Source organism: Toxotes jaculatrix, chromosome 9, assembly GCF_017976425.1.
Source record: "Toxotes jaculatrix isolate fToxJac2 chromosome 9, fToxJac2.pri, whole genome shotgun sequence".
Lineage (NCBI taxonomy): Eukaryota > Metazoa > Chordata > Actinopteri > Toxotidae > Toxotes > Toxotes jaculatrix.
This window is the reverse complement of record NC_054402.1, coordinates 7,316,239-7,341,438: the sequence shown is the minus strand read 5'-3', so window position 1 is coordinate 7,341,438 and position 25,200 is coordinate 7,316,239. Positions and strand designations below refer to the sequence as shown.

General features: G+C 38.9%; 2 protein-coding genes across 3 annotated transcripts in view; both read right to left on the bottom strand.

Moving 5' to 3' along the window:
• tiam1b (TIAM Rac1 associated GEF 1b) overlaps positions 1-6,230 on the bottom strand; it is a 44,796-nt gene extending 38,566 nt beyond the window's left edge. Inside the window, exon 1 of the mRNA XM_041046995.1 lies at positions 5,919-6,230. The gene's annotated coding sequence lies outside the window, so the exon portion shown is untranslated. The remainder of the gene's footprint in view (positions 1-5,918) is intronic.
• Positions 6,231-6,404: 174 nt separating this feature from the next.
• Positions 6,405-25,139, bottom strand: LOC121187714 (SR-related and CTD-associated factor 4-like). 2 transcript variants are annotated; one of them, XR_005894617.1, is made up of 19 exons: positions 24,914-25,139; positions 23,231-23,314; positions 22,274-22,318; positions 21,985-22,146; positions 21,765-21,882; positions 21,468-21,601; positions 21,080-21,226; positions 20,898-20,971; positions 20,446-20,539; positions 20,092-20,175; positions 19,701-19,786; positions 19,234-19,421; positions 18,866-18,966; positions 18,664-18,777; positions 18,399-18,555; positions 18,212-18,306; positions 8,012-8,150; positions 6,658-7,755; positions 6,405-6,512 (listed from the first exon to the last, which is right to left on the bottom strand). XR_005894617.1 is itself a non-coding variant. In XM_041047098.1 (18 exons), exons 1-18 carry the CDS (start codon positions 24,941-24,943, stop codon positions 7,322-7,324), a joined length of 2,286 nt encoding a protein of 761 aa, XP_040903032.1. In that variant the 5' UTR covers positions 24,944-25,139; the 3' UTR covers positions 6,431-7,321. The 2 variants fall into 2 exon arrangements, 1 of the variants encoding a protein (XP_040903032.1); XM_041047098.1 differs by having other exon boundaries at positions 6,431-7,755.
• Positions 25,140-25,200: the final 61 nt, after the last annotated feature.

The following is a 25,200-nucleotide window of genomic DNA, read 5'->3' as shown; positions in this document are numbered from 1 at the left end:
AGTAACTTTGTTGTCAAACTTTACTCTCAGAACTGTACACAAAGCTACCGGTCTATAAATATAAACTGTGCATACATCACGTTGAAGCTGATTTTACTATTAAACAAGGGGTTGGCTCTATGCAGCATTTGATTCAGCATAAAGCTGTACAACAACATCTGTCTCCTCAATAGATGCATCTATTGAGGAGACAGATGATCTATTGTACTGAAAAAGTACACCATGTACAACTGATATCTAAAGAGAAAAATCCAACTGTTATGCAAGACATAAAAGCAGTAACCCCAGCTCGGGTAGAGATCATTAGTGGAGGATCCAGTGGTCTCCAGCAGCGAGATGCCTCTCAAGAGTCGACATCAAAGACACTGGTATAGAGAGGGAAATAATTTAGAATGCAGAGAAAGAGCTGGAATTGACCGGTCAGAACTGAACCTATACAGCATAGGTGGCTCTCAAATATTAGTTATTTTAAGATGCTTGGAGCATTTTCAAGTGCAGTGGTCTGCATTTAACAAGCTGCTGGGGAGGGTCAACTACATACTGATCTGGTTATACAAAGCAAAGTGACCATAGTTTGGCCTATAGAAATTTGTGAACTGCATGATCCACAACTATGGCAGAGTAAGCACTGATATACAGGCCAAAAGGCTTGTAGACAAATAAAATTGCATTACATTTGGTTGAAAGGATAATCACATATCCACTGCTTCAACTGCATTTCAGATAAGGCTGAAACTAACAATGATTTTCTTATTGATTAATCAGTTGACACTTGTTTTTTCCAACTCACAAGCAAAAACACCAAATCTAAATCAGTTTAAAACGATTAAGCAGTCATCAAAAATTTTACATTTTCTATCAGATGTTAATGTGATTAACTTTGTCAATCATTTTTTAAATTAATTTATATATATTTCAATATGTAGTTAGAACATGCCTTACACTAAAACAGTAATTTAATAAGGTGAGACTGTTATGCGACTATAACCTAGACATCTTACAAACTTTCCTATAAAATTTAGCCTAGTTTTAACCTTGACAAATAGAGATCATAAATCTTTACTGAGAGAGGTTCAAATTTAGACCCAGGATCTGCCACTTAAAAACACATTCCACATCAGAATCAACCTCAAGCAAACAAAAATGCTTGAAAAGTTCTTGTTTATGATTGATGGTGTGGTAAGCTAGTCTAACTCCAGCCTCCCCAAAGGGACTCATAGCCTCAGCAGTTTAGTGCACTTAGTATCTATTATTCATCCAAAACCACAAGGCTCTATCAGCCATGTGAAGCTAATGATCTTCACCATGTGTAATTCTGACAGCCGGTCATACGTTTCTGCTCACAGCTCAGAAATAGGAGGAGGAACAGAGCTTTGATGAGGCCTTTTAATGCTCATCTGTCATGTCTTTCCAAACCCCATGACCATTGTTGAGAGCCAGTATTAGAGTGCTGCTGAATACCATCCACTAGTCTGCACATACACACACACACACACACCGTCTTCTCGCTTTGGAATAGTAGCCCACTGGAAATGAAACAGAATCTTTTCAGAAATCACTTTTCCGAGGCTACCACAACCTCAAAGGAGGCTTTGAAGCTCATGTCAATACTCAACGGTGCAGGCGAGTTGACTTAATTTGTGAGGATCACTTGTTTGCTTGTTTCTAAGGCGCAAGCCACAGTACAGAGTTATTCATTTTGACTTTGATGTGAGTGTGAATTTGGGCTTGCAATAATTCATGGGAAAAGCCCCTGTCTTCATTATGTTTGGAAGTCAAACTGACAATCATACAAAAACGCCTCTGCAGAAGTTACTGCTATAGGCTTTAAGTGTGGAAGTACTTTGGGTCAGTGGAACACAACCAAAGTGTGTCTCACTTTATATGATGTGAAGCGTAGTCAAACTGCAGCACTGCTGGAGGGGTTGTCCTCTGGAAAGAATCTCAGATCAAATCTTGGCAAACCATCTGGGTGCTTTTTTCCCCCCACATTGTGCTGACTGTAAGCACATCATGAATTTATCATATGTGACCACACTTTGTCAGGTGCTGAAATACGTCTCAACTTCCAGTCAACTATAACTGGTAATAAATGAGAAAAATATGCAAGGCTTTTTAAATGCATGTGAAATGTTCAAGAAGGGTTCAAAGATTAAGCTAATCACCTGCTTAGCAGCACATGATCCAGAACAAAATGATACTACACTCTGAGGCATGTGTACAATGTGGCTGATTGTGGAGAACAATGGGATTCCTCTTTTCAACTGTCCAAAGATGGCGGAAGACAGACTGATACGGCAGCACATCAATAGTTCTCTCTAATAGAGACAGATGTCCTGTCAGGAGGAACAAGGGAAAACCCAGCTCTTGTCTGAAAGTCAATACAACGTGGATGTAAACAGAAGTGGAAAGGAAAGCATAGTGTCCTTCATCCATCAGCTTGAGCTGGAAAGGGAACAAAGGAAAAAAAAAAAAGCTCAACACGATTATCTGATTTCCATGTTTTGAAAAATATAATAATAATTGGATAATATCACTTCTTGCATATGACTGCAACATGAAGTCTGTCTCATTCTGATATAAGGAACCTATTGTCCTGTGCAGAAAGAGAGTAGATAATTCTCACAAGACAAATCTGGCAATCAGCCTGTGCAGACTGCATTCAACAAGAGAATCTGGACAGAGAAGACCAATCACAGCTGCAACATCAACACTGGTACACAGTACTGCTGCTTCATTACAGGATTTGTATAAGGCCACTTTTATATTAGAACTATGTAACAGAGTGTGAACCAAGTTGTACTTTTACAACCGCAACACAGGAGGACAGTGAATAATCTGCCCTATCGTTATCAGTTTTGTGTCAGTCAACTAATCCATTGATCAACTAATAATTTCGGCGCAAAAAAAGATTTGACAGCTTTTATTCATCTTCAACAAATAGGAAACTGTGGATTTGAGTGGCCTGCAGTAGAATATACTACTGGTTATTTCATGATGAAAACCTGATGGACAGAATAATGTCAATTAAAACAGCATTTTCCTACCACATCTGGAGATTTGTGTGCACAGCACCGAGGCTTTAGCTCAGTTCAATACTCTCTCTGTAATGCCTACAATCAGCCACTTAGCAGAATGACCTAAGTTTCCTGGTGGGAAAGATTTCCAACTTTGTGGTTGTGGTCTACCTTCTGTGCTTAATATTTCCACAACACACCTCCTCTTCTTATTCGCAGATTTTTCTTTCCTTCTTTTTATTTATTTATTTATTTATTTAAAAACACATGGCTTGACTAAGTTAGCCAACACTGGGATGCAAGTGATTTAACTCAAATCTAAAAGGAGTTACAGAACTCAAAGATCATGCAAAAACACACAGTCTTTATGGGTAAAAAAACCCAGCTGATTTTATAAAATCCAGACCACTGTAAGCAATAAAGTACTGTAGATATCAGGGAGCTGTAGTGTTAGTGTTATCACACTAAGCTCAGTATGTTATTCACTTAACTAAGCACAACACCCGACTGTCTTCAGTATTTACTTTGCATCACTTTGCAAATGAAGAGCTATGTGCAAGTGGGATGGAAATGAATAATTCACCAAGAGCACTTATGAGGGTTAAATTATGCGCATTTCAAGAAATCAACTGTGTTTGGTAGTACATTTCTGTACACGCATGAAGAACAAAGTCATGGATTGTACAAAAAGCCAACAAATTACCATATGAATGTGTAGACATTCTTTCATGTGTAGCTACAGACGTGGCTACACTGACTCAAGTTGGTCTAACATTTGAGATCTCTGAGACGCAGAGTCAAAGAGCGCGGACACAAGTCGGGGGGACGGGGGGCTAAACTAGTTACAACTCGACCACACAAAGACAGACGGATAGACAGAGGGTGAGGTCTCTGTGCAGGCATGTCACCCAGGTGGGCTCAGGTTACCACCCTGAGGACACTTCACTGCACACAGAGGCCATTCTGCTGGATCTTTTCCTCCTATGGTTCTCCACCACAGACAAAGTGTTCAGGCTGCTGCTGGAGTAATGCATATGTTCTGTAACACCTTCCACAGACTGACTGTTGCCTTTTGCAACTCTCCACAAAAACAACGACCGAATATAACGAATCAAACTGAAAAGGATTAATCCACTGATTCACTGTGTTGCTGCAAAAGCTAAACCAGGATCAACACTTTTTGTCAAGTAACCCTGTGTGTGTTTTTTTCCCCCCACAAGACTTCTGCATCAGGTCCACGGCTGTGCGTCATTATGAATGAGGAAGCTTCTATTGTTGGTCTGAACATGGCGTTATGTGGAAGAACGGTTTGAGAGAACAACAACAATCGCACATCACAAAACGTATTAGAAAACCAAAACTACATTGCATATGTATGAAACTAGCACTGTAATATCTGAGTCCTATCTACACTTTTTAACAACTAGCCGAGCCACTTTTGTTTACTTTCTCTCCAGCAGCGCTTCGTTAGCTGAATGCTGAAGAATGCTGTGGTTTGAGGTCTTCTGCAAAATACATACACATCTCTGCTGATAGTTATGGAATGGTGGGTGGAGGCTGGGAGGTGAAGATGGAGCTGGACCTGGATTAGGCTGGTATCACTTTAATTGATGCCACAACTACAGTTTTTAACAAATCATTGCTGTTACATTTCACTGCAGTTACTGTAAGGTCAATCACTGAAAATCTCCTGTAGAATGTTCTGTGCTGCCACAGATCTTTTCTCTGGTGTCCAAATCAATTTGATGGATGACCATGGCTTTATCCAGTCAGGTCATACTGGACTCACCATAAATACAAGCTGCTGACTAAGAAAGAAACCGCACTGTACATTTCTCACTTGGCAGGGCAAAATGCTGAAAACACAATCACCGCAAATATTGTCAAAACAAAAAAAATCTTTTATAGAGACAGCTTTACAAATGGGACACAAACCGACTGATCCAGCCCATAAATGCTCACCTTTGAAAAGGACAGCATAAAAAACGTTTCAATGTCAAGTTATATGAGAAACATCGGATGCAGCAAGTCTTTCACCTGCCACGGCACAACAAAATATCACCAGTTTACAGTCAACTCTACACCCATCAGCTCAGGATGATGATCACACAGCAGCTTCTGTATGACAGGGAGATAACACCGGAGGTTCAGCACCAGTAGTGACGCTGCAACAAACTTGACACCATAAGGTCATTTGAGTAAAGCAGCTGCACAAACGAGCTATCGCCTTTCAGTTGAGTCACCTGCACACGATCTGTCGTACACTAAAGCAAGGTGTAAATACAGCAGCAGCTGCTGCGCTGGATCATCTGTACTACAGCGGAGAGATGCAACGAGTGCGATTAAATGATTCCGCTTCATGCAACAATTTACCGCACTGAGGCCACACGCGGCTTCGCCTTCCCCAAACTGTAGAAACGACCACACGGACGTTCAGAGGCAGGTTACCGTTCCTGCTTTTTTCTGCATGTCTCATTAATCCAACATCCTGCTGCTGAGGGGGAAGTCAAATGCGAGCTGCTGTGCAGGATGCGCAATTCAAGTGCGAGGATGGAAACTGAAATGTGTGGACACGCACGTTAACCCCGCTGCACGTCCACCGTCATTCAGGCTACATGACTGTTTTTAAACCACCAAAATCACTGAGGTCTGAACGAATTTAGTCGACAGAAGACGGCCGACACCCCGTGTACAATAGCACAGCTTGTCGGCCTTGTCCACTGGACGGCACAGACCGCGTCGGTGCAGCAGCGTCTGTCAACCCTGATAAACTTGTATGACTGAGTGACGCGGTCATGCGTTCAGGCGGCGCTAGGACCGCGCGGAAGCATGATCGCACATCTCAGCCTGTTTATGCTTCTGGTGATTAGAATGGCATGCTACACCGGTCCCATGACATACCTGTCACAGCCACCGTCGGGATCTGGCTGCTTCCGTACCGAGATGGAAAGCGTCATGTTTCACATGCCGGTGTTGCCCATCCGGACCTCTGGATCCTGCTGCCTCTCCATGATCTGCCCGTCTACGGACCATGCGTGTTGTTTCCACACCGCCGAGAGGGGCGGAGCCCACGGACCTTGGAGACGGCGTGCAAGTGGATCATGAGAATGTCACTTATTTAGCCCTAGAGCCAATCAGCTGCGGCTCACCTCGGATCCGGCCGGTGACTGTGAAATACAGAGCTGTAGGAAAAGTGTTTGCTAACACAGAGAAATCTTTCTTTCTTTCTTTTTTTTTTTTTTATCATAACGGATTATTTAAATGTTCATTAGTGCAGCATTACGGTGCACCCCATCTCCTGCACAGACAGATGCCTTTTTTTTTAAATCAATGCGAGCAAATAAATTGGACAAGAAATGTGATACAGACTGAACTTCATTTAAACAATCAAAAACAAAATGAATCCCCATCAACATCCCATAAATAAAACCTGGGAAATCATGGGCATGTTTAATATGAGACAGGAAATTTACAGATTTTACTAATTCTGAAGAACTCTATGTTCCACAGAAGCTGCCTGAAAACTCTTTATGCTGAGTGATATTATAAAACTGACAATAACCTCTCAAGCAGAACAATTTATAAACTCCATTCTGTTTTCTTACAGAGAGGTTAAAAATGTCTGATCCACACAAAACACCTCAAATCAAATCAAAGTGGTTGTCCCTCTTTTTAATATTCACTGCACAGGGTCCTATAACGTGTGATCTTAATGTACAACAGAGGTTGGCCATGGTAACAGGCATTACTCTACCCTCTACTGGCAGGACATGAAACCCTCTTCTGCTTCAAATGAAATCCAGCTTCTCAGGTGAAGAAGTAAATATCAGTGTGATACAAAGGAATTTTACTAAAAACAAAATACCAAAAAGGTATGAATTATAGATTTTTACAGTCTTGTTCCATACACAAAAACTCCAGGGAGGAGTGAGGGAATAAGATCAAAAATACAGACTGCCTTTTTTTTTAAACCTCCCACTATCAAGATTACAGACTTGAGCATTAACTACACAACTTCAAATATACAAAAAAGATAGTAAACAGCTACAAGCACATAAAGTATTTACAGCAAAGTCTCTTTTCTGTTGAACTCAAAGGAGAATGGACCACATTCAGAAAACCCTGTCTTGTTTTTCATTGTTAATTTGAACATCTGGTGGTGTAAAATAAAGTCTGAACACAAGCTTCTGCATCCCCAAGTGTTCACACCAGTACCAGAACCAGAACCAGGCATATGAACCAGATGTGTTTTAGTATCTATCACAGTGGTTCAGTATCATCACCCTGCAGGTTCAGGCCAACCTCTACCACCTTCCTCTGGGGAAAGGTGGGCACCCGAACCCTGGCCTCCCATTTCGGAAATGCCTCCCTTCCCTGTCATCTATGTCCTCTGGTCCCATAGAGGGATGTCGATGGAAAGGAGGGCCATGAGGAGGGAAGGGCATGGGCATTCTGAACCTGTCAGGTGGAAACATGGGTCCTCCGGGCATCATTTGCGGGGGCATGTGTGGCATATTTGAAGGTGAGAGGAAAGGAGGCAGATGAGGATTTGGCATGCCAGGAGGAGGCTGCAGAGGTGGCATACCAGGTCTGGGTCCCTGTATGACTGCTGGGCCTGGCATGGTCATCACCGATGCTGAAGGAGAGCCCAGCTGGCTGTCACCGCCTGCATCTGAGGGTGTGCCTTTGTCTCTTTGAGAATCCTTGGTGGACTCCTCTGGAGGATTTACACTTCCAACTGCAAAAAAGGATAAGGTTTTAGGATGCCCGGTCAGAAAGTAAGTATTGTGCAGCACAAAAAAACAAACAAAAAACACAGAGAGCAGACATTTATAGAAGTAACATAAAGCCATGATATGATCAATGACAACATTTCAGCGTAGCTCTGTTCAGATTATTAAGTTCCAAGAGAACTTTTAATAACCATCTTCTTCTATCTTCTTTAGATTCAGACAGAAAACACTTCAATGTTTTCTTTGATATAAATGTCTTACCTGGTGCCAATTTTGTTGGGTCAAACTCAGCGGGGATGAATGGAGCTCCTCCTGGAGGCATGGCTGTAGGGGACAACATGATGGGGCCAGGAAAAGCAGGTGGACTTCCGATGGCCGCTGCCTGTTGAACTACTGGCACCTGGAAGACAAAGACGCACAATAGCATCCCAATTAAGATTAAAATAAATCAAACTGAAACCCCTCCCGAAACAGTGAACTGAAAGAAGAAACTGTAATTAACATCTTCAGACTTCACACCATGAAGAAGAATCTCATTCGTATTTATTTTTGTCACGTTTGAAGAAGGAGAAAAAAAGTCTGGATGAGTATTTTTGTACAGCACTTCTGAAAGTTTCCCCAGGAGTCCTCAGAAGACAGTATGATTATTCATTATCACACTCCAGAGCCAGCCAGTCAACTTATAAACACACAAAAACCAAACCAAAACATGCATAATGTTCATCATCAAGAATTCCAAAAAAGATACACAGGTGTGTGATGGAGGAAGTGCTCAGATCTAAAATGGAGGCAAACACACTCCTAACATTATCTGCAAGCTTCGTAAGGTAAAACAGTCTTTATTTTTTTATATAATCTGCTACATTCTGTGGTCAGGTAACATGACTTTTACTTCTGACTATATTACACCTTTAAACACTTTGGGGAAACAGAACATGGAGCAGTTCAGCTGGAATTCAGCTTACCCTAGTTTGTGGACATTCATACTTTAAAATTAGGATGTTTACGCTGTCCAACTTTGTGACACAGAATGATTAGATGATATTTATGCATCACCTAATGCATCAGAGTCAAAGGTGCTTCTCCTTCTGATTCAGGATAGCATATTCCATTTAATATAAAGGCGGTCCATGCTGAAATAACTCGAAGGGAAGAACTTCAGGTTCTATACTGTTTTATAGCTTTCAAGTCATCATGTATCCTAATTAAATCAACATGTGACTGCTTCTGTACTTACCCCTTGCATACACTGACTGCAATTTTTGACCCAACATCACAACACCAGGCTCAGAACACACACACACCACATGCACATACATATACATATACATACACACACACACACACACACACACACACACACACATATATATATATATATATAAAATACTCACATAAATACATTTATGTGAGTATTCAGGGAACTGCTGTTCTCCTTTCTTGAAAACCACAGGTTATTTTTTCAGCTCACGACTGTATGTATCTAAGACAAAGGGTATAACCACCACAGACAAACTGAGGTCACAGTTGTAGTTGTGTTAAACATCGCTTTAATTTTGTGCACATGTCCACATCAAATACTACTAATGTGTAGAGACTAAGTACTTTGTAAACACTACAACCACAAAAAGCAGACACCCTATATGGCAGGACGTTTGCCATTATGGAGTCAAACTGTAAGTGGGGAGTTTAGAGTTTTCATTGTTGGAGCTGTTGGTGACTGCTGAGGGAACAGACACTAAAAACTTAAAAGAGGATGCAAATCACCACCCTAACAATGTTGAACAATTCACTTATTTTCTATAATACACCCAAACAGTCAAACTGTTAATTTAAGTTTCTTGTCCCTACAAGCATACTGTAATTTCAGAGTTACAGCCAACACAATGACTTCTCTTTAAAGTCAAGGTAAAGGTGGAGACCTGGTTGTGTCAGTGTTAAATTCCTGACAAGGTACAGAGTTCATTGACTAGGAGATGAAAACAAACATGCACGAACACAATAATATTGCCACGCTGCCACCAAACATCTACTCATTTAAATAGAAATGTATTTACATATATTAAGATATGCTGCTGAACAACAAGTGAACAATGGACAGAAGCTATGGCTCTGTGACAGAGGTCAAGGATTTTCCTATCTCATAAGGTCATTGAACGGCCACACACAAACACTTTACAAGCTACATTGCACAGGGATACCAATTACTTCCTTTTATAAATGATTTAACTACGTGTATATCCAAGCAAAAGTCATTTTCTTCCCAGGCATCTTTGCCCAAGATGATTATAAGACACCTCTGACAATGACTTTATTAAAAATATTAAATTGTAAAATGAGAATATTTATGGGTACATAAAATAGAATCCAATATATACATTGTTAATAAATAATAAAATCTATAAACCAGAATACAGCAGGTAAATTAATAAAAATAAGAAACATATTCATCATGCTACATGTGCTGCACCATTTACTGCATAACTGCACTTTGGTAATTCAAATTGAAAAGAGGTATAAAAAGTGAGACATAAAATCTAATCATTTATGTGAGACTTTTGCTGGATTCACTTAATTCAAAATGCTCATTACATTTTAATTTATTTTCCTCAGACTGAAATAATAAGTCACAAATTCAACCTACAACCTTAAATCTATCATTAACACAAATGACATTTGTGGCTAAAAAGCAAGTTCACCTATAAATCCTGTTACTGACACAGAATGCAGCATTACCCTTCAACATGCTGTGCCTGTCTGACCTCTCACTGCAAAACATCAGGACAACAAATACACAAAATACTCTTATTAATTTATGTGTGCAAAAATGAGCAGAAGCAACAGATTTGTCTCATGTCTAAAAGTCAAATTGCACCTTAGGGAAAACGCCTAATTCTGTTCCAGCTAATCTTAATCATATATTGTGGGGTGAGATGATAAAAACCATCACTGCACAGATGATTCACAACCTCATCACTAATCAACGATACACATTAAAGCTACTGAAGATGATATTCAGAATCCTTTCTGTAATATTTGGTAGAAAGCAATTCCCATCTTGACTACTTTTAATACATCGACTGCTCTGAGAAGAAAATCTGGGCTCTATAAAAAGCTATTCAAAAATACTACTGCACCTGAATTCTGATACCCAGTCAGGGCTGCGCTCTGCAGGGAGGCATGTCTACTTCCTGGCCTGTCATGCGGACATGTATTCAAACAAATATTCTACCCCTATACATTGTCACAATGTAGTTTTGTCCCACATCAAGTGTGAAAAGGGAAAAAAACAAAAAAAATAAATAAACCAAGCACAGACAAACAATTGTAACTGTGTTTCAAGAGAGAATTTGGAGACTTACATTATATCAATGACTTTTTCCCTCTGGAAACAACATCTAGTGGCCATTAGAAGAACTGCAGGTAAAGGCACTTCTATACTGGCTCCAGGGTTTGGCAGCGGTGGTTAGTTGCTTCATTCACCAGGAGCCAAACTCAAGTTAGTAAGTCAACCAGTTCTGATAGCTCAAGCTTTGCAATCTCAATGGTTAAGAGATTGCAAAGCTGTTTTTCCCTCTGATGAATACGACGCTATAAGTAGCCTGAAGAAACACTGTTGGGCATTGCAGATAAATAAGTTTACTAGATTTGACTGTTGTGCTCACTCAAGAATATAGAAATACTCAATCACCCAGTTTTTACACTTATTATTTGTTCTTTGCTGAAATACCTTATCAGCCCTGGACAGTTACGTACACAATGCCGCAATGTCACTTTTGACACTGCCATTGGGGGGCACCAAAGTTGGAAATTTTCAAATGCTAAGTGGCCTTAAGCTTTTCTTTTTCGCATTTTTCTAAAGCTACCTTCAACGGCTTTAAAAGGAGAATTCTTTTTTTCTTGTTTTTTAATAAACAACCACAGAAACTTAAGGGATGTGAAATGGATCCAATTCACTGTTCACCTAAAAGCAAAAACAAACTTTGCACTACATGATTTAAAACCATGGTTATATAGAGATTATCAACATTTAACTACATGCAGCCAAGAAGTCAATCAAAAAGGACACTATGACAGATCAAAAGCACCTAACATTAAATATCATTTTTCTATGGGCATAACCTTTCATGCAGTCCAACACCTACAAAGACACAACTGAAAGAAAGAACAAGAAGCCTTGTACTCACAGTCAGTACTCAGGGGCAGAAACCGAGGGGTCTGCTCTTACCCAGGTGTTTTATTCCATCAGCAGAAACTAGAGATAACAGCTGCTTCATTTTTCCTGCAGGTTAATTCCACAGAGGAAACCCCACGAGCCAAGCAGCTGGGCACTGGATCTTTGATCATGACTCTGATGGGTATCAACTCAGTGCTTTCACTCGTCAATTTAATTCCTTTGTTCTTTGTTTATACCTGCTACTTATAAGACGTGAAAAGACAGTAATGAGGCACCTGGCATTGAGATCGCATAGCATAGATTATTCATGAGTTAAAAAAAAAAAAAAAAAATTCAGAGGTCCAGTTCATTATGAATGAGCCCTTCATTACCTTTCAACCCTTCCACAGTATCCAAGAGCAGAAATCCAAAAACCATTTCTATAGCACTCACCTTTGTGAGGACTCATGTGAGTCTGATGTTCTCCACACCTGGACATAGACCACTGTTGTATTACTTGATGTAACTGAAGAATTCCCCTCTTTCCTTGTAAACATGAAAACAACTGAAAGGAGAAGACTGCTCAGATTTTACAATATAATCTGTTAATGACTGAGCTGCCTGAACCTAATCAGTACATGTAAGAATGCTCCAGAGGGCCAAGAGTCAGACCTGTCGAGTCTACATGTGGAATATGATGCATAAAAATGTGGTTTTAAAAAGGGGGGGGGGGGGGGGGGGGGGCACCTGAATCTGATCATTCCACTTTACCTCTCCTGTCTTTAGTGCATGTTCTCAAATACTGTTTCTCTATTCTAACAACAAGCTGAAAAAAAACTCCAATCCAAAAGTCAACCTGACCAACATGTAATTACTAATTACTAATATAGTATAGGATAGTTTAAGTTGAAACATAAAATTGTATCTAAGTTATGAGTCATTTTAAATGTTTAGAAAATGTTTGAAAAAAACTTGAATCACAGGCATCAAAAGGACATGGGTTGCAACTGACTTTGCAATTTCTCATAATTCTCATACGTTTAATTTATAAATGGACAGTCTGTCTTTTAAAAACTGATATGTTTAATGTAAAACATATATTATTTAATATTGTGAAGATATAAGGCTTTTACAGATCAAATTATATGTCCTGTAATTTTTTTTATACAAATATGAAAGTACAAAATAGCTAAATGTCCATGTGAGAAATGTCTACAAGAGACTAATTTATACAGTTACAGAACTGTAACAGGCACTTAATGCCATGCAGAACACTGAATTGCAACGCTTTTTGACATCTTATAGCTCCCTCCTCCTTTGTCTGAGTACCTTAGTGCCTTTCTCCTATTTTTTTTTTGCATTGCATTGCATTGCATTATACATTTGCAATGCTACTTGATTTAGTAGTTTGTTGCTGACTGTTGCCTGTGTTTTGAGTTTTAATTTGTTTTTAATATTTTTTTAAATAATGATTATAAAACTGCGCAAAAAGGCTCCCAAAAGAGTTAAATTATTTCTAAAAAGAAAAGAGCACTGGAAATATCCTGTGATGTTGTCTGTTTGGCTATATAGGAGTCAGAACACTGTAGAATGCTTCATTGTCAATATCTTGAAACTCCTGTACCTGATGAATTGCCAGTTTGGGCTTCCAGTGAAAAAATTTGAAATATCTGAAAGCATCCAGTAGTCCTTATAAAAGTGTCTGCAATTTTTTGGACTCAGCATCTGTTTGGTTATTTATCTAAGGAAAATTGATGAATACACTAACAAATGCGCACGCAGTGATGCAAACATCCTTGGTCACATATAAGTGAGCTTTAACATCAGACCCAATCATATTCAAACAGTACAAGAGTATTAGAGCCAAGATTGCAGGAGTGAGAGAGTTGGCAAACATGGTAGGGGGTCCAGGGGAATACATCTGAGAAGAAAGGTTTACAATTTGAACATGCAAATGGAGCTGTTTGATGAAGTGAAAATATGGAATACGGGAAAAGATACCTGCTGTTTGTTTTGTTGTCTCTTTTTTTTTCTTTAAAAGTCTACTGCGGGTACCTTGCGAGGCTAAAAAAAAAAAGCAAATGGCTCAAGCTCTGTCAACCCCACTGTGTTGAGCAGACATTGCCTCAACAATCTGACTGCATGTTCACCTGGTGCTGCTTAGTCATGTGTCTTGACACACTTTCGTCCTTGACCACTTCTCTCCTCCTCTCTGCTGTAGATGGCCGACAGTGAAACTCCATCCTTTTAGCGCAACACACCCTGGCCAAGTCACCTTAGTTGACGTGTCATTTGACACCTGTACCACACCAGAAATGCCATAACAGACAGAAAAGCCACTCAAAATACAGAAGTTGGAATGTGCTGATCCAGGGAGCAAATGTGATGAAACTGCAGCTTTTCTGGAAAGTTGACGCGCACTGATGTTGGAAAAAGGACAGCGACATATCCTGACATGTACATGTGGACCAAGACATTGCTGGTGTGTGGAATTATGTAGATACATAGAAAACAATAGCTGTGGGTGTTCTGATGCATGTGAAACAATGCAGTCCCAACAAACAGTGTCGCTGAGCCAAACAAAGCTAAAGATAGCTGCCTTCAATGCTTTGTAGAGGATAATGTTATAGCGCAGAGGCAGGTGACCAAACATCGACATGCAGAGGTAACTATGGAATTAAAGAAACTCCAGATCTACATGACTCACTTGGGTGCCAAGTCTTTCATCCAAAAGGGCGAATTTGGCAAAGGGTTACGTATTTGCAGTGGTTAGTCTGCAACTTCTCAAAGGCCACGTCTTTGATCCAATCGCATAATCTGTTTTCCCAGAGGAAAGGCTGACAAAAAAATATGGCAGCTTTTTGCTGCCACGTCACATGTAAAAGAGAAAACTGCATACCAACATCAAAACCAGTGAAATCATCTCATCTTTCTTAAGGGACACTCCCCAAAGGTGTATATTGGTGGCTGGTCTGATGTGACCCACACAAACAGCAGTTTGTGCACCTGATGGTGCTGTTTTAAGACAATTTTTAAAACTGTCTTAAAACAACAACACACAAGTACTTCCTTGAAACAAATCTTGACTGACTGATTTTTAGCTTCCAAGTCAATTTTATATTCTTTGGTATCAAGTGACCACAGAATGGCTCAGTTGGTACATACGAAGGTGCAGTGTGCAGTTTACTGGTGTCATGTTGCTGGCTATTTTTTGCTGATTTTTTATCCCCCCATGGGAAACAACTTGCATGTGTGATAACTTTCTTTTCTCTTTTGCTTCAGTGCCGGAGATGCAATATTCAAAAGTAGAGGCCCGGGTGAGATTACACCGCAAAGTTTCATTTTCACAATAACTAAAGTTCAAGCCCATTTTGACTGTATGATGCTCAACTATGAGCAAACATGAGGACGTATAAAGACATGAAATATCTCTGCTCATTAACTGTCCTGAAGTTGTATCTTGCATGGCACTGTGATGAAAGCACTGCAGTAAGTGTAACAAAGATCTGTTGGCTATAAACATTTGGTATTATTCATTACTGGAAAAATCATAAGTAATTTCAAATGCTTAATTAAAATTTTGAATAAAGTTCAAAGTTGGCAGCTCCTTTCAGTTTAACACCATTGTATAAAAATTTCAGTCCAAAGGCACCGTGGCATCAGTGTGAGAAACACAGGGCGCCGCATGTTCAGAATTTTTTCCATACCTATGTAAACATTTTTCAAAAATAGCACTAGGCCTGGTCCTAATCGTATCCTAAGCTGGCAAACTACTGCAAATGTTTAAAACGTTACAAATATGTCTGGCCAACTACAGCCAGTATCTCTTACTTTTGTTTTCCAATGTGACAAAGAAACAGTCGTTTCTCACTCACTTGCCTAAGATCTGACTTAAAGACAAGAATGAAAAATGATTTTATAGGTATTATAGTAGTATAGTAAGAATAATTTAGTAACAAATCCCAAAATCTGGGATTTATAGGAATTGGGTAAACACACAAATGAATATCTGAGATTTGTAGGTACCTAAGATTACGCCGGGACTGTGGAGTTTCTTCCTTAGTTAGTTTTGCGCCACATTTAGCTTAAGTTATTAACAGTGCTGTCGGCTTACCTTGTCTCCCACTGTGACACTCTTCCTCCCAATCGGACCTTTAAGTCCCAACAGCAGCCTTACAGTCAGGTACTCTCGACCTCATCACATGTAATGCAACTTTTCTTCGAAGTCATGTGCTCGGTTTAGCAGGCCTGCTAAATATGGTACATTGCACAGAGTCCAGCTGAATCATGTTTTATTTAAGGTAGTTTGTGGATTTATTCAGCCTGTGGTCAGTGGAGGACTTTGAACTGAGCTATCACAAATACTATTTTTCCCCATTTACTCTGTTGCTTCATTCGAGTTAGTGCAAGCTCACATTCAGTTTGTATATTCATTCATATTGTATGGAGTTCAGGGTTCACACCCATTGCAAACAAAACAGATCACCAAGAATCTGATCCATCTCCTTGCACTCCTTTAAATATTTTTGTTGTCGTTTATTGTTTTGTTGTCAACCACTGGTGGATGGTTAGGAAAGGTTTTTGGAATTATATAATTATATGTCAAAACATTTCATACACAGTTAGTGATAACTTTGCCAACCCAGACACTGGATAATAGAACTTAGTTCCTGAAAACAGAAAAAGAGGAACAAACTTGCTTCCCTCTACACATACAACAGTAATTAAAGTTTTTGTATTGCCCACTTTATTTGAATAAGTTTAACTGCACAATACAAGGTTACTGAGTGAAGATGCAAATATTTTGCAAAGAAAAGGAGAAATGGATGAGTAAGCATTGTTGAATTCAATGCTAATCAGCAGAGGAGCTTATCTGAACTGTGGCAAAGTGGATAAAACTCACCAAATTAGATTTGTCTGCTTATTTGGTGATTCTGAAACAACCGAAAGATGTGAGTGGCATGGTGACAGTTCCTATTACAGAGTAAATAACCTGAGATTAATTAAAGACAGAAACATTAAGATTTCTCTTTTCATAACACAGTTTAATTCAGAACTCCAAAATGCTATCATATCTCTAAAAGCACAGGTCTGGGCAGCTGTGACACGTACCCAATACAGGCTGCCTGACCTTCTTGAGGAAGTTTCAAAATAGTTGGGCTCAGAGTTCAAGGCCAAGTCAAGACTACACAATGACAAGAACTGCGTGCTCCCAAACTTGCTTAGAAAATCAAGTTTTTCAAAGCCCTAACTTTTAAGTTTGAGTATTGAAGGGTGACAATTAAGCACTTTTGTTCACATTTCTCTGTGGGGTAACACTGATATCTGCAACAGAATGAATTTGTCTATATTGTCTATATTATAATCAAAATAAGTATCTTGATATTTCTGTTTCATCAGCAGTCAAGGTATTGAATAGAACACAAACAATTAACCTTTACACAAACAATTTCCAAACCATTGCCTGCCTCTTCAATCAGTGTCACATGGATTTGTCAGTTCTCTTGTGTAGTTGTGATACGTGGAGCTAAAAAGCCCCAGAACACTCCCACATACACACAAACCCAAATATAAGCAATGGTTAATTTCTATTCTTTGACTGCAATTTGTCAAGTATTTACTTACTCTGACACCATGTTTCTATCACAGCTGAAACAGAAAATCGTCATCCATTTTCTTAACATCTATTTTGGCTGGTATCTTTGCTTCAAATGTCAGCTGGTTTAACCTTTAGTGAATTCCAACAATAGCATAGCAAAAGCATCACTAATGTTACTATAGTTTTCTTGATTTACTGTAGATTTCACTGTTAACCGGAAATAGGTTTCAAGTGTCCCAGTAAAAACATTTTCAGACACATTTCAGCCAATCAGGACAAGGTATTTCCTGTGCCCATGATAAATGACAAATCCTGATAAAAGTTTTCTAAAGCCAGGTAAGTAAAGATGACATGTGCCTTGATTAGCAGAGTATTTCTCACTGAAAGAGTCTTTACTGCTTATTTTTCTCTAACACCGTACTGCATTAGAACTATAACAAAATTTCTGATTTGATTTCAAAGATTTAGTTATTCATTTATGTAATTTCACTAAATTTAAACTTGCAGTGGATAGTATTTTTTTGTGAAGAGAAGATGAGAGGGTGGTTCAGATAAGCTCCACTACTCATATGCAACAATTTATTTTCCTTACGCCTCCACAAGCAAGATTGTGATGTATGCCTCCAACACCAAAGTCATTAAACCAACAAAATAGCAGAACTTGTAATATTAAAAAGAAGGTGTTTAAAGACTGTATTAGCATTACCTGAATGTGAGCAGTGACTGTTCCATCTGCTGGTACACTTTCCAATGCTCCATTTACGACTGCCTTTTTATTTAGGTCCTTGGCATGATTCCACTCTGTGCAGAATGGAAAATGTAATGTCAACATAAGGAAAACTGTATGCTGCAGGTGAATCTTGGTCATGCTAAAGGAATGGCTAAGTGTTTACCTGGATTTAGAGTCTCTGTGTCCAGCATACCCCCTTCGCAAAAGCTCTCCAACTCCTCAACTTTGACTTTGCTCCAGGGGATGTAGGTAACTCCCCGCTCCACATCCCAGAACTTTTTGTGCGCTGATTTTATGCCTTTGTTCAAAGCCCAAGCAATCTAAGCAAGAATGATATTAGGTATATCATCAAGTCATCAAACAAATTAAGGTTATACAGAACAGCATAGAATTGCATGTAAAAGCAATATATACAAGAAAACATGTACCTTAACTGGTTTCTGATTAACTTTGTATGACCCCCTACTGAGCTTGTTCAAAGCTGTATAGGCATCTTGTCTGTGAACCATAACAATATAGGCACAACCCCTCGGAGGAATCATCTGAACACACAGAGCAAAAAGAAATAGTGAAATACATGACAATATCAGCTTTGAATCATAGACTTTGATGCAAACTATTCAAACTTACATTGATGGACTCGATCTGGCCAAACTCTTCCAAAAGGGACATCACGTCGGACTGCTGAGTTTTCTTGTCCAGTTGTCCAACCCAAAGTGTAGTGCTGCAAACTTTAAGAAAAAAAAAATAGATCAAGAAAAATTGTTTCATCTGTTTAAATATAAATGCAGGTTAATTATAACAATCACTTTGGCTTCTGGTAGCTTTGGTAACTTATTTTAACAGAATAATGACTTTAATGATTTCTCAAAAAACAATAATCATAAAGCTAACTGAATGTTTGTTTCAAGTAGATACACAGCAATGTTACAAAGTGGCTCCTGTCAACACGATTATACAAGTGACATTCATATGTTTGTTTCTGTTGCAGCACATACCACTGAGTGTCTGGCTCTTTATGCTGGGAAGACCTTTCTGTCTGCGCTCTCTGTCCTTCTCTCTTTCACTCCTGTCTTGAGAACGAGAGCGAGATCTCCAGCGCCGTTCTCTGGAGCGAGAATGAGAGCGTCGATGTCTAGGCCTTCTTGAGCGGGACGAAGATCTTGATCTTCTTCTCCTGGGAGATCTGAGACACACAAAAAAAAAGTCAGCTGAGCATGGTGTCACCAAGCAATGAAAAATAAGTTATCCTTTTCACCATTTGCTGAGTATGGCAACATGGCAGCAGCTGAGAGTATCATTGCCTGCCCTGCAGAAATTGCTCCATGCTTTCTGTGATTTCTAAACAGCAGTCACAAAATAGGCTTTGGGAAGTATAACATGCTTCTAGAAAAACTAGACTGTATTTGAAAACATTTAAATGATATCTTCTGCACAGCTATCTATGATAAACACAGCCTCTTACCTGGAGCCAGACCTGGATCTTGATCTCCTGCCATAGCCTCTGTGTCTACCCTCCCGCCTCACATTTGCATCTTCTCTTGAATTCCCCTATTACAATGATGACATGACAATTTTATTTTCCCCCAAATGAATGAGCAGAGGGTTCCAAGATCCAATTTAAAGAGTTCACACAATGGGTCTCAAATTTAAATGTGGCACAACAGAGAAACTTTCCTGTCTGTCAATTAAAGAACCCCCGGCACTGTCTCGCTTCAGCTGAACTAATAAGAAAAAGTAACTTATGGAAAAAAGTTAACACTCAAATGAAAATGCAGTGACAATTAAGCACAAAGTCTTACTCTAACAGGAGAGACATTCAATCAGATTAAAATAAATTGGGTTTGAAGACTTACCCGTGGTTGTGAGAAAGCCTCATTAATGGAATGGTATCCATCTGGCATCATATGATGTTCACCAAGACTCATTCCTCCACCGTGCTGCAGGATGACAAAGAGACAGCCACAAAAGAAAGGTTAAAAAAAAACAAAAAAAAACACTGTAACCACAGTACATTCTAAATGAAGCTTGCAGGTCCACACAGCTGAGTCTTTATATAATCAAAAAATAAAAATTAATCAATTTAAGACTCATAGGACAGAGAGTGAAAAGATCAGCTTCATTTGTTTTAAACGATTTGTGAACAGCATGCTGGAAATATATGAGAGAGTTGCTATATTTGAGAGTTATAAGCAGTTATAACTGGATACCTCTATACCGCCATGTCCCATCATATGTGGATGAGCATTCTCTGTGTTGAGCATCTGTCCAGGAAACTGGTTATACACATTTTCAGGAATGCATCTGTCATGATAAAATAAATAAACAGTGAGTTTGGGTATTACAAACCTACAAATACATGAAAAACGCGTTACAAACAAACAAACAACATTAAAACAATAATAATTGTAAACCTTTTTCACAGCAGACATTTTGACATGTGGCAAGAAAAGTACAGATAAGGTTAATAACATCTGTATTCATTTGGGGATTCCAGATCCACAACCTTTGAGTTGTGAATGCTGGCTGAGCCACTCAGCCTTAAAAGGACATAGTAAAATATGTATACTGGATTCAGTATAGGATGCACAATTGAACAAACTTAAATAAGTACATGAAAAGAATACACAATAAATGGATAAATGAATTTTATGAAACTCACTGTGACTGGGTATTCAGTTCTTTAGGAGGTATATCTTCAGGTTCATCATCATAGTCAAAACGATCAAGGAGTTTCTGTGGAAATATATAAATTATACAGTGAAGTAAATAGGAAAAGCAAATGAAAATTCATTTTTATATGTTCACAGCAGGTTAGGTTGTCACACTGAGCTGCACAATTACCTCAGCTAAAGAGCTTTTCTTTTCTGTGTGCGCACTATACGGGTTGAGCTGGGCCACAGGCATCTGGGGAGGGTCTGGTAAGTTGTTTGCAATAGTGGCTGCCAGGGTTTTCTCTGCCTGCTGGAAGTTCTGGAGCATCCTTTGCAGCTGAAGGAGTAGTGGGAGGGGTCATTAAGAATTTAAACAATTCTTTAACTGCCATGATCCAGTAATGCAAGTGTACGATATTAGTAGAATGTCCTTGTGTTACCCCTTTTTTACTGTTTGTTGTTTACTGTTTACTTCCTTTACAACTCTTGTTGTCTTTAACCATTTTACTTTTGGGACTAACTTTTGTTCTATGAAAGCTGCTATACTAAATATACAAATAAACTAGTTTACTTCTTACCTCCTGACCATGGGGGGACTGAAAAAGCTGTGCCACAGCAGCTAAGGCATCGGCACTGGGTAGCTGGGACACAGCAGGCACAGCGGAGGCACTAGTGATGGGAGGCTGCACCTCTGGTTGGGGCTCAGCAGGAACTGTTCAGATACAAGGAAAAGATTAACATGTGCAATTGCATGCAGTTCATCTAACAGTGGATAAATTACAGCCTCACTTTCCTGTACTCTCAGGTAACATTTAGTGCACTGTGCACTCACACATGATAGTGTTGCCCAAAGATAAGTAGATTCATTTCTCTACCTTCAAGTGCGGGTGGAGCTACAATGGCTCCATTAGCCATATCCATCAGAGGCTGAATGATATCCATGTCGAACACACCATTCTTCTGCCACAGGTTCAGGACTCGGACAATTTTGCTCTAGTGGAAAAAAACAAAAAACAAAACAATCCTACTCATGAGATATTTCTTATCATTTTTCATTATAATTATATAAAAGACTAAAAGTACAAACATAGATACCTTATCGTCCTCTGGGCAGCAGTAAAGATTTTGAAAGGTATCTGTGAAGTTCTTCAAGAATCTGGGTCCAAATACATCCTTGTCAACACCAAACTGATGGCGTGACTGTCGAACGATGGAATCAACCACATACAAACCAGGGACTTTTAATTCTGGCTTGCACTGAGGGAAACAAAAAAACACAACAAAACAATGACAATTCATTCATATTGTCCCACGACGAACTCAATTTGTAAAATAAACTAAAATGTTTAATATAATGTACAATAAGATGCTGTGTAGTACATACCTTCTTGATGAACTTTTCAACAATCTGGACAACATGTTTGTAAAGCTAAAGAAAGACAAAATTATATTAAAAAAATCAGTCACAGCATACTAGATAATACTTTAATCAGCCAGGTATAACCATTTTACCACCAACACTTATACATTTAACCACCAACATTTTTTATAATAAAATTCTCATTTACTACATTATTTCTGTAATCAGTCAAATATGCATCATATTGTCTGGCATCAAATGAAAGGTTAACCTGCCATTTTTAAATTATAAGCTAGGTTTTCATCGGAAATAAAATCAGATAAAAACAATTAATTTACAAGTTCTTCAAAATGTTTCAGTCCATTTAGACCACTCAAACATCATGTTCAACCAGTTATGTTCAGTTTGATGATGTCTTTGGACATATGACATCCCAAAAGAAAGATGGGTCTGCAAGACAGTAAACAGCTTTGTAACAAATCTGCATTCTAACACTATGCCATGAAGAATAAAGGTTCTTTCAAAGGTTTAAGACATTACCTAACACAGTTAAGCTAAATGCAAAGTGGATATCTCATATCTCAGTCAGTTGAAGCCAGAGAAATATTGGTATCCCCAGTACAGAGAACTAACTTTAGCATCCAACAATCCACACTACCAGAGGAGAGCATTTGATTTTAAATTTTTTATTTAAAGTTGTAGTATTCCTTGAGGTTATAATTATCCATCTACAGAAACAGCTTTTGATTTCTGCACGATGATAAATAGCAATATCTAGGACAAATTATGGAAATTCTAACTCTCTTATTCAGTTCTTTACCCTATATTTCAAAACTCATAATGGGTCATGTCACAAGTCATAATGTTTTTGGGGATAATGACAGTTTCATTGTAAAACAACTAAATTGAAGGGCCTAGGAAATACACACTTGCATTAGACACTCCTTAATGATAATAAAACTCATACAGTATTCACTTTACCTTGATAGCTTTGATGGCTGATTTTGTTACAGACATCATTTTAGCACGGGATATTGGAGGCTTCATGTCAATCATGGAGAACAACTGATGGGTTTTGAAAAACAAAATACCAGTTTATTTTCAAAGAAAAAACAGTGGTATAATGAAACACTGGAAAACATGCTGTTTTATAAAAATAGATAACACAGACACCACTAAAACTAAACTACAGCACTATACATCCATCTCTTTGCTAAACAGCAGAAAATTCAGTAACAGCAAATACTTCCTTAATGCAATTCAGAAACAGATGGTTTAAACAAGAGTTTTCCATGTGATAACACACTGTATGTGTTGTTTTTCATCGGCCCACAAATCCAAAGTCTGCTTCACATGGGTAAATACAGACTGTTTCTATTCCCCCAAGATCTGGGTTTTCTATGTTTTATTTACTGAAGTTTCAACATGTTTGATCCACAGAAAATAAAACTTAAAATAATTTTGTCAACTTTTCACAAGCTAAGGAAGGATTTCTGTTCCTTCCTTAGCTTGTGAAAAGTTGAGAAGTTATTCAAGCACATATGATTGAGAAGAACAGGTTTATATCTATGAAAGTAACTCATTGACAATGTTTGCTGAATATCTTAGGCTCACCAACATACATACATACACACAAATATTTTTGCTCTGGCTGGGATCCCAAATATACAGGACTCAATTTCTACAAACACGTGCAAGAAATAGAAATCATTTGTGAAAGGTCACTGGCTTTGAACGAATGTTAAGTATTTTAATTCATACGTGGTGGTTGTCTTTGAAAGTATCACGGAGGTTAAGATAGCACATACTTAAATGTGACACTTAAAATGCTCCATGTTCCATGCAAGATGTCCCACCACACACCCACACACTCAAGGAACACAGCAATGCAAGACGACATAATCCTCAGGTGCTAACTGACATGTATTTAACAAATGCTATGCTAAACTAACTCATGCTGGTGTTGTTGTAGTCAATAACGACGGACTACACGGAACTTCCTCAACAACAAACATGAACTGGCAGCAGGACTAAGGTTAACTAACGACTCAAAGATAACGTTAACGCCAGCTTTGTTTGGAAAACTGATAGCGTAACACATAACAAACTAATTTTAGGTTCTGCTCAAGGTTTCTTCCTGTTAAAAGGGAGTTTTTCCTTGCCACTATCGCCTTCGGTGCTTGCTCTGGGGTCGGGCTCTGAGTCTCTGTAAAGCGCTTTGAAACAATTTTGATTGTGTAAGGCGCTATATAAATAGAACTGAATTAAACAAACTAATTTTACAGGAGTAGGGTATAAGGCTCAAGACGCTGTTGTAAGCCAGTATGTTTCTCTTGACTATTCATCGTGGTCTTAGTGGCGAAAGTTAACAGAGAGCTAAGCACTGAAATTACAGGCCTCGCAAGACTAACGTTCAAACGCTGAACCCGACTTAAGCTAGTGGCTAACAAATCCAATCAAACCGAAGTTCACGTTTGAAGCGACCACGTTCAATCGAACTAACATGCTCCCTCCCCCCAAAAAATAATCAGTTCAACTGTTGAATATAGCTACTGTTCGCTATGATACAAATTAGCTAAAGTAAACAAACTGAGATTAGTTAGCATTAACGTTAGCATTCGGGTCTAGCTCTTTAGAGTGGGATAAAACACGAGCAAACTTTACCTCCATGTTGAACGCGTTAACTGCATCCATAATGGTTTGTTGCACTTAAAGCCGGGTTGACGGACGTGTATATTTCGTTACTCTATCCAATCACAACCATGTGTAGTGTTATACTGACAACATAACAGCCAGAAACGCTGAAATATTCAATTTGTACATCGATGTAGTTACATTGCTATCCAAAGCTCTGCTATGCTAGGAATTGCTACTAGCTTCGCCGTTCCACCCCGTGCGAGTCTGCGCGTACGTCGGCGTGTGACGTCAGGGGGTAGTGCTGCATTCACTAC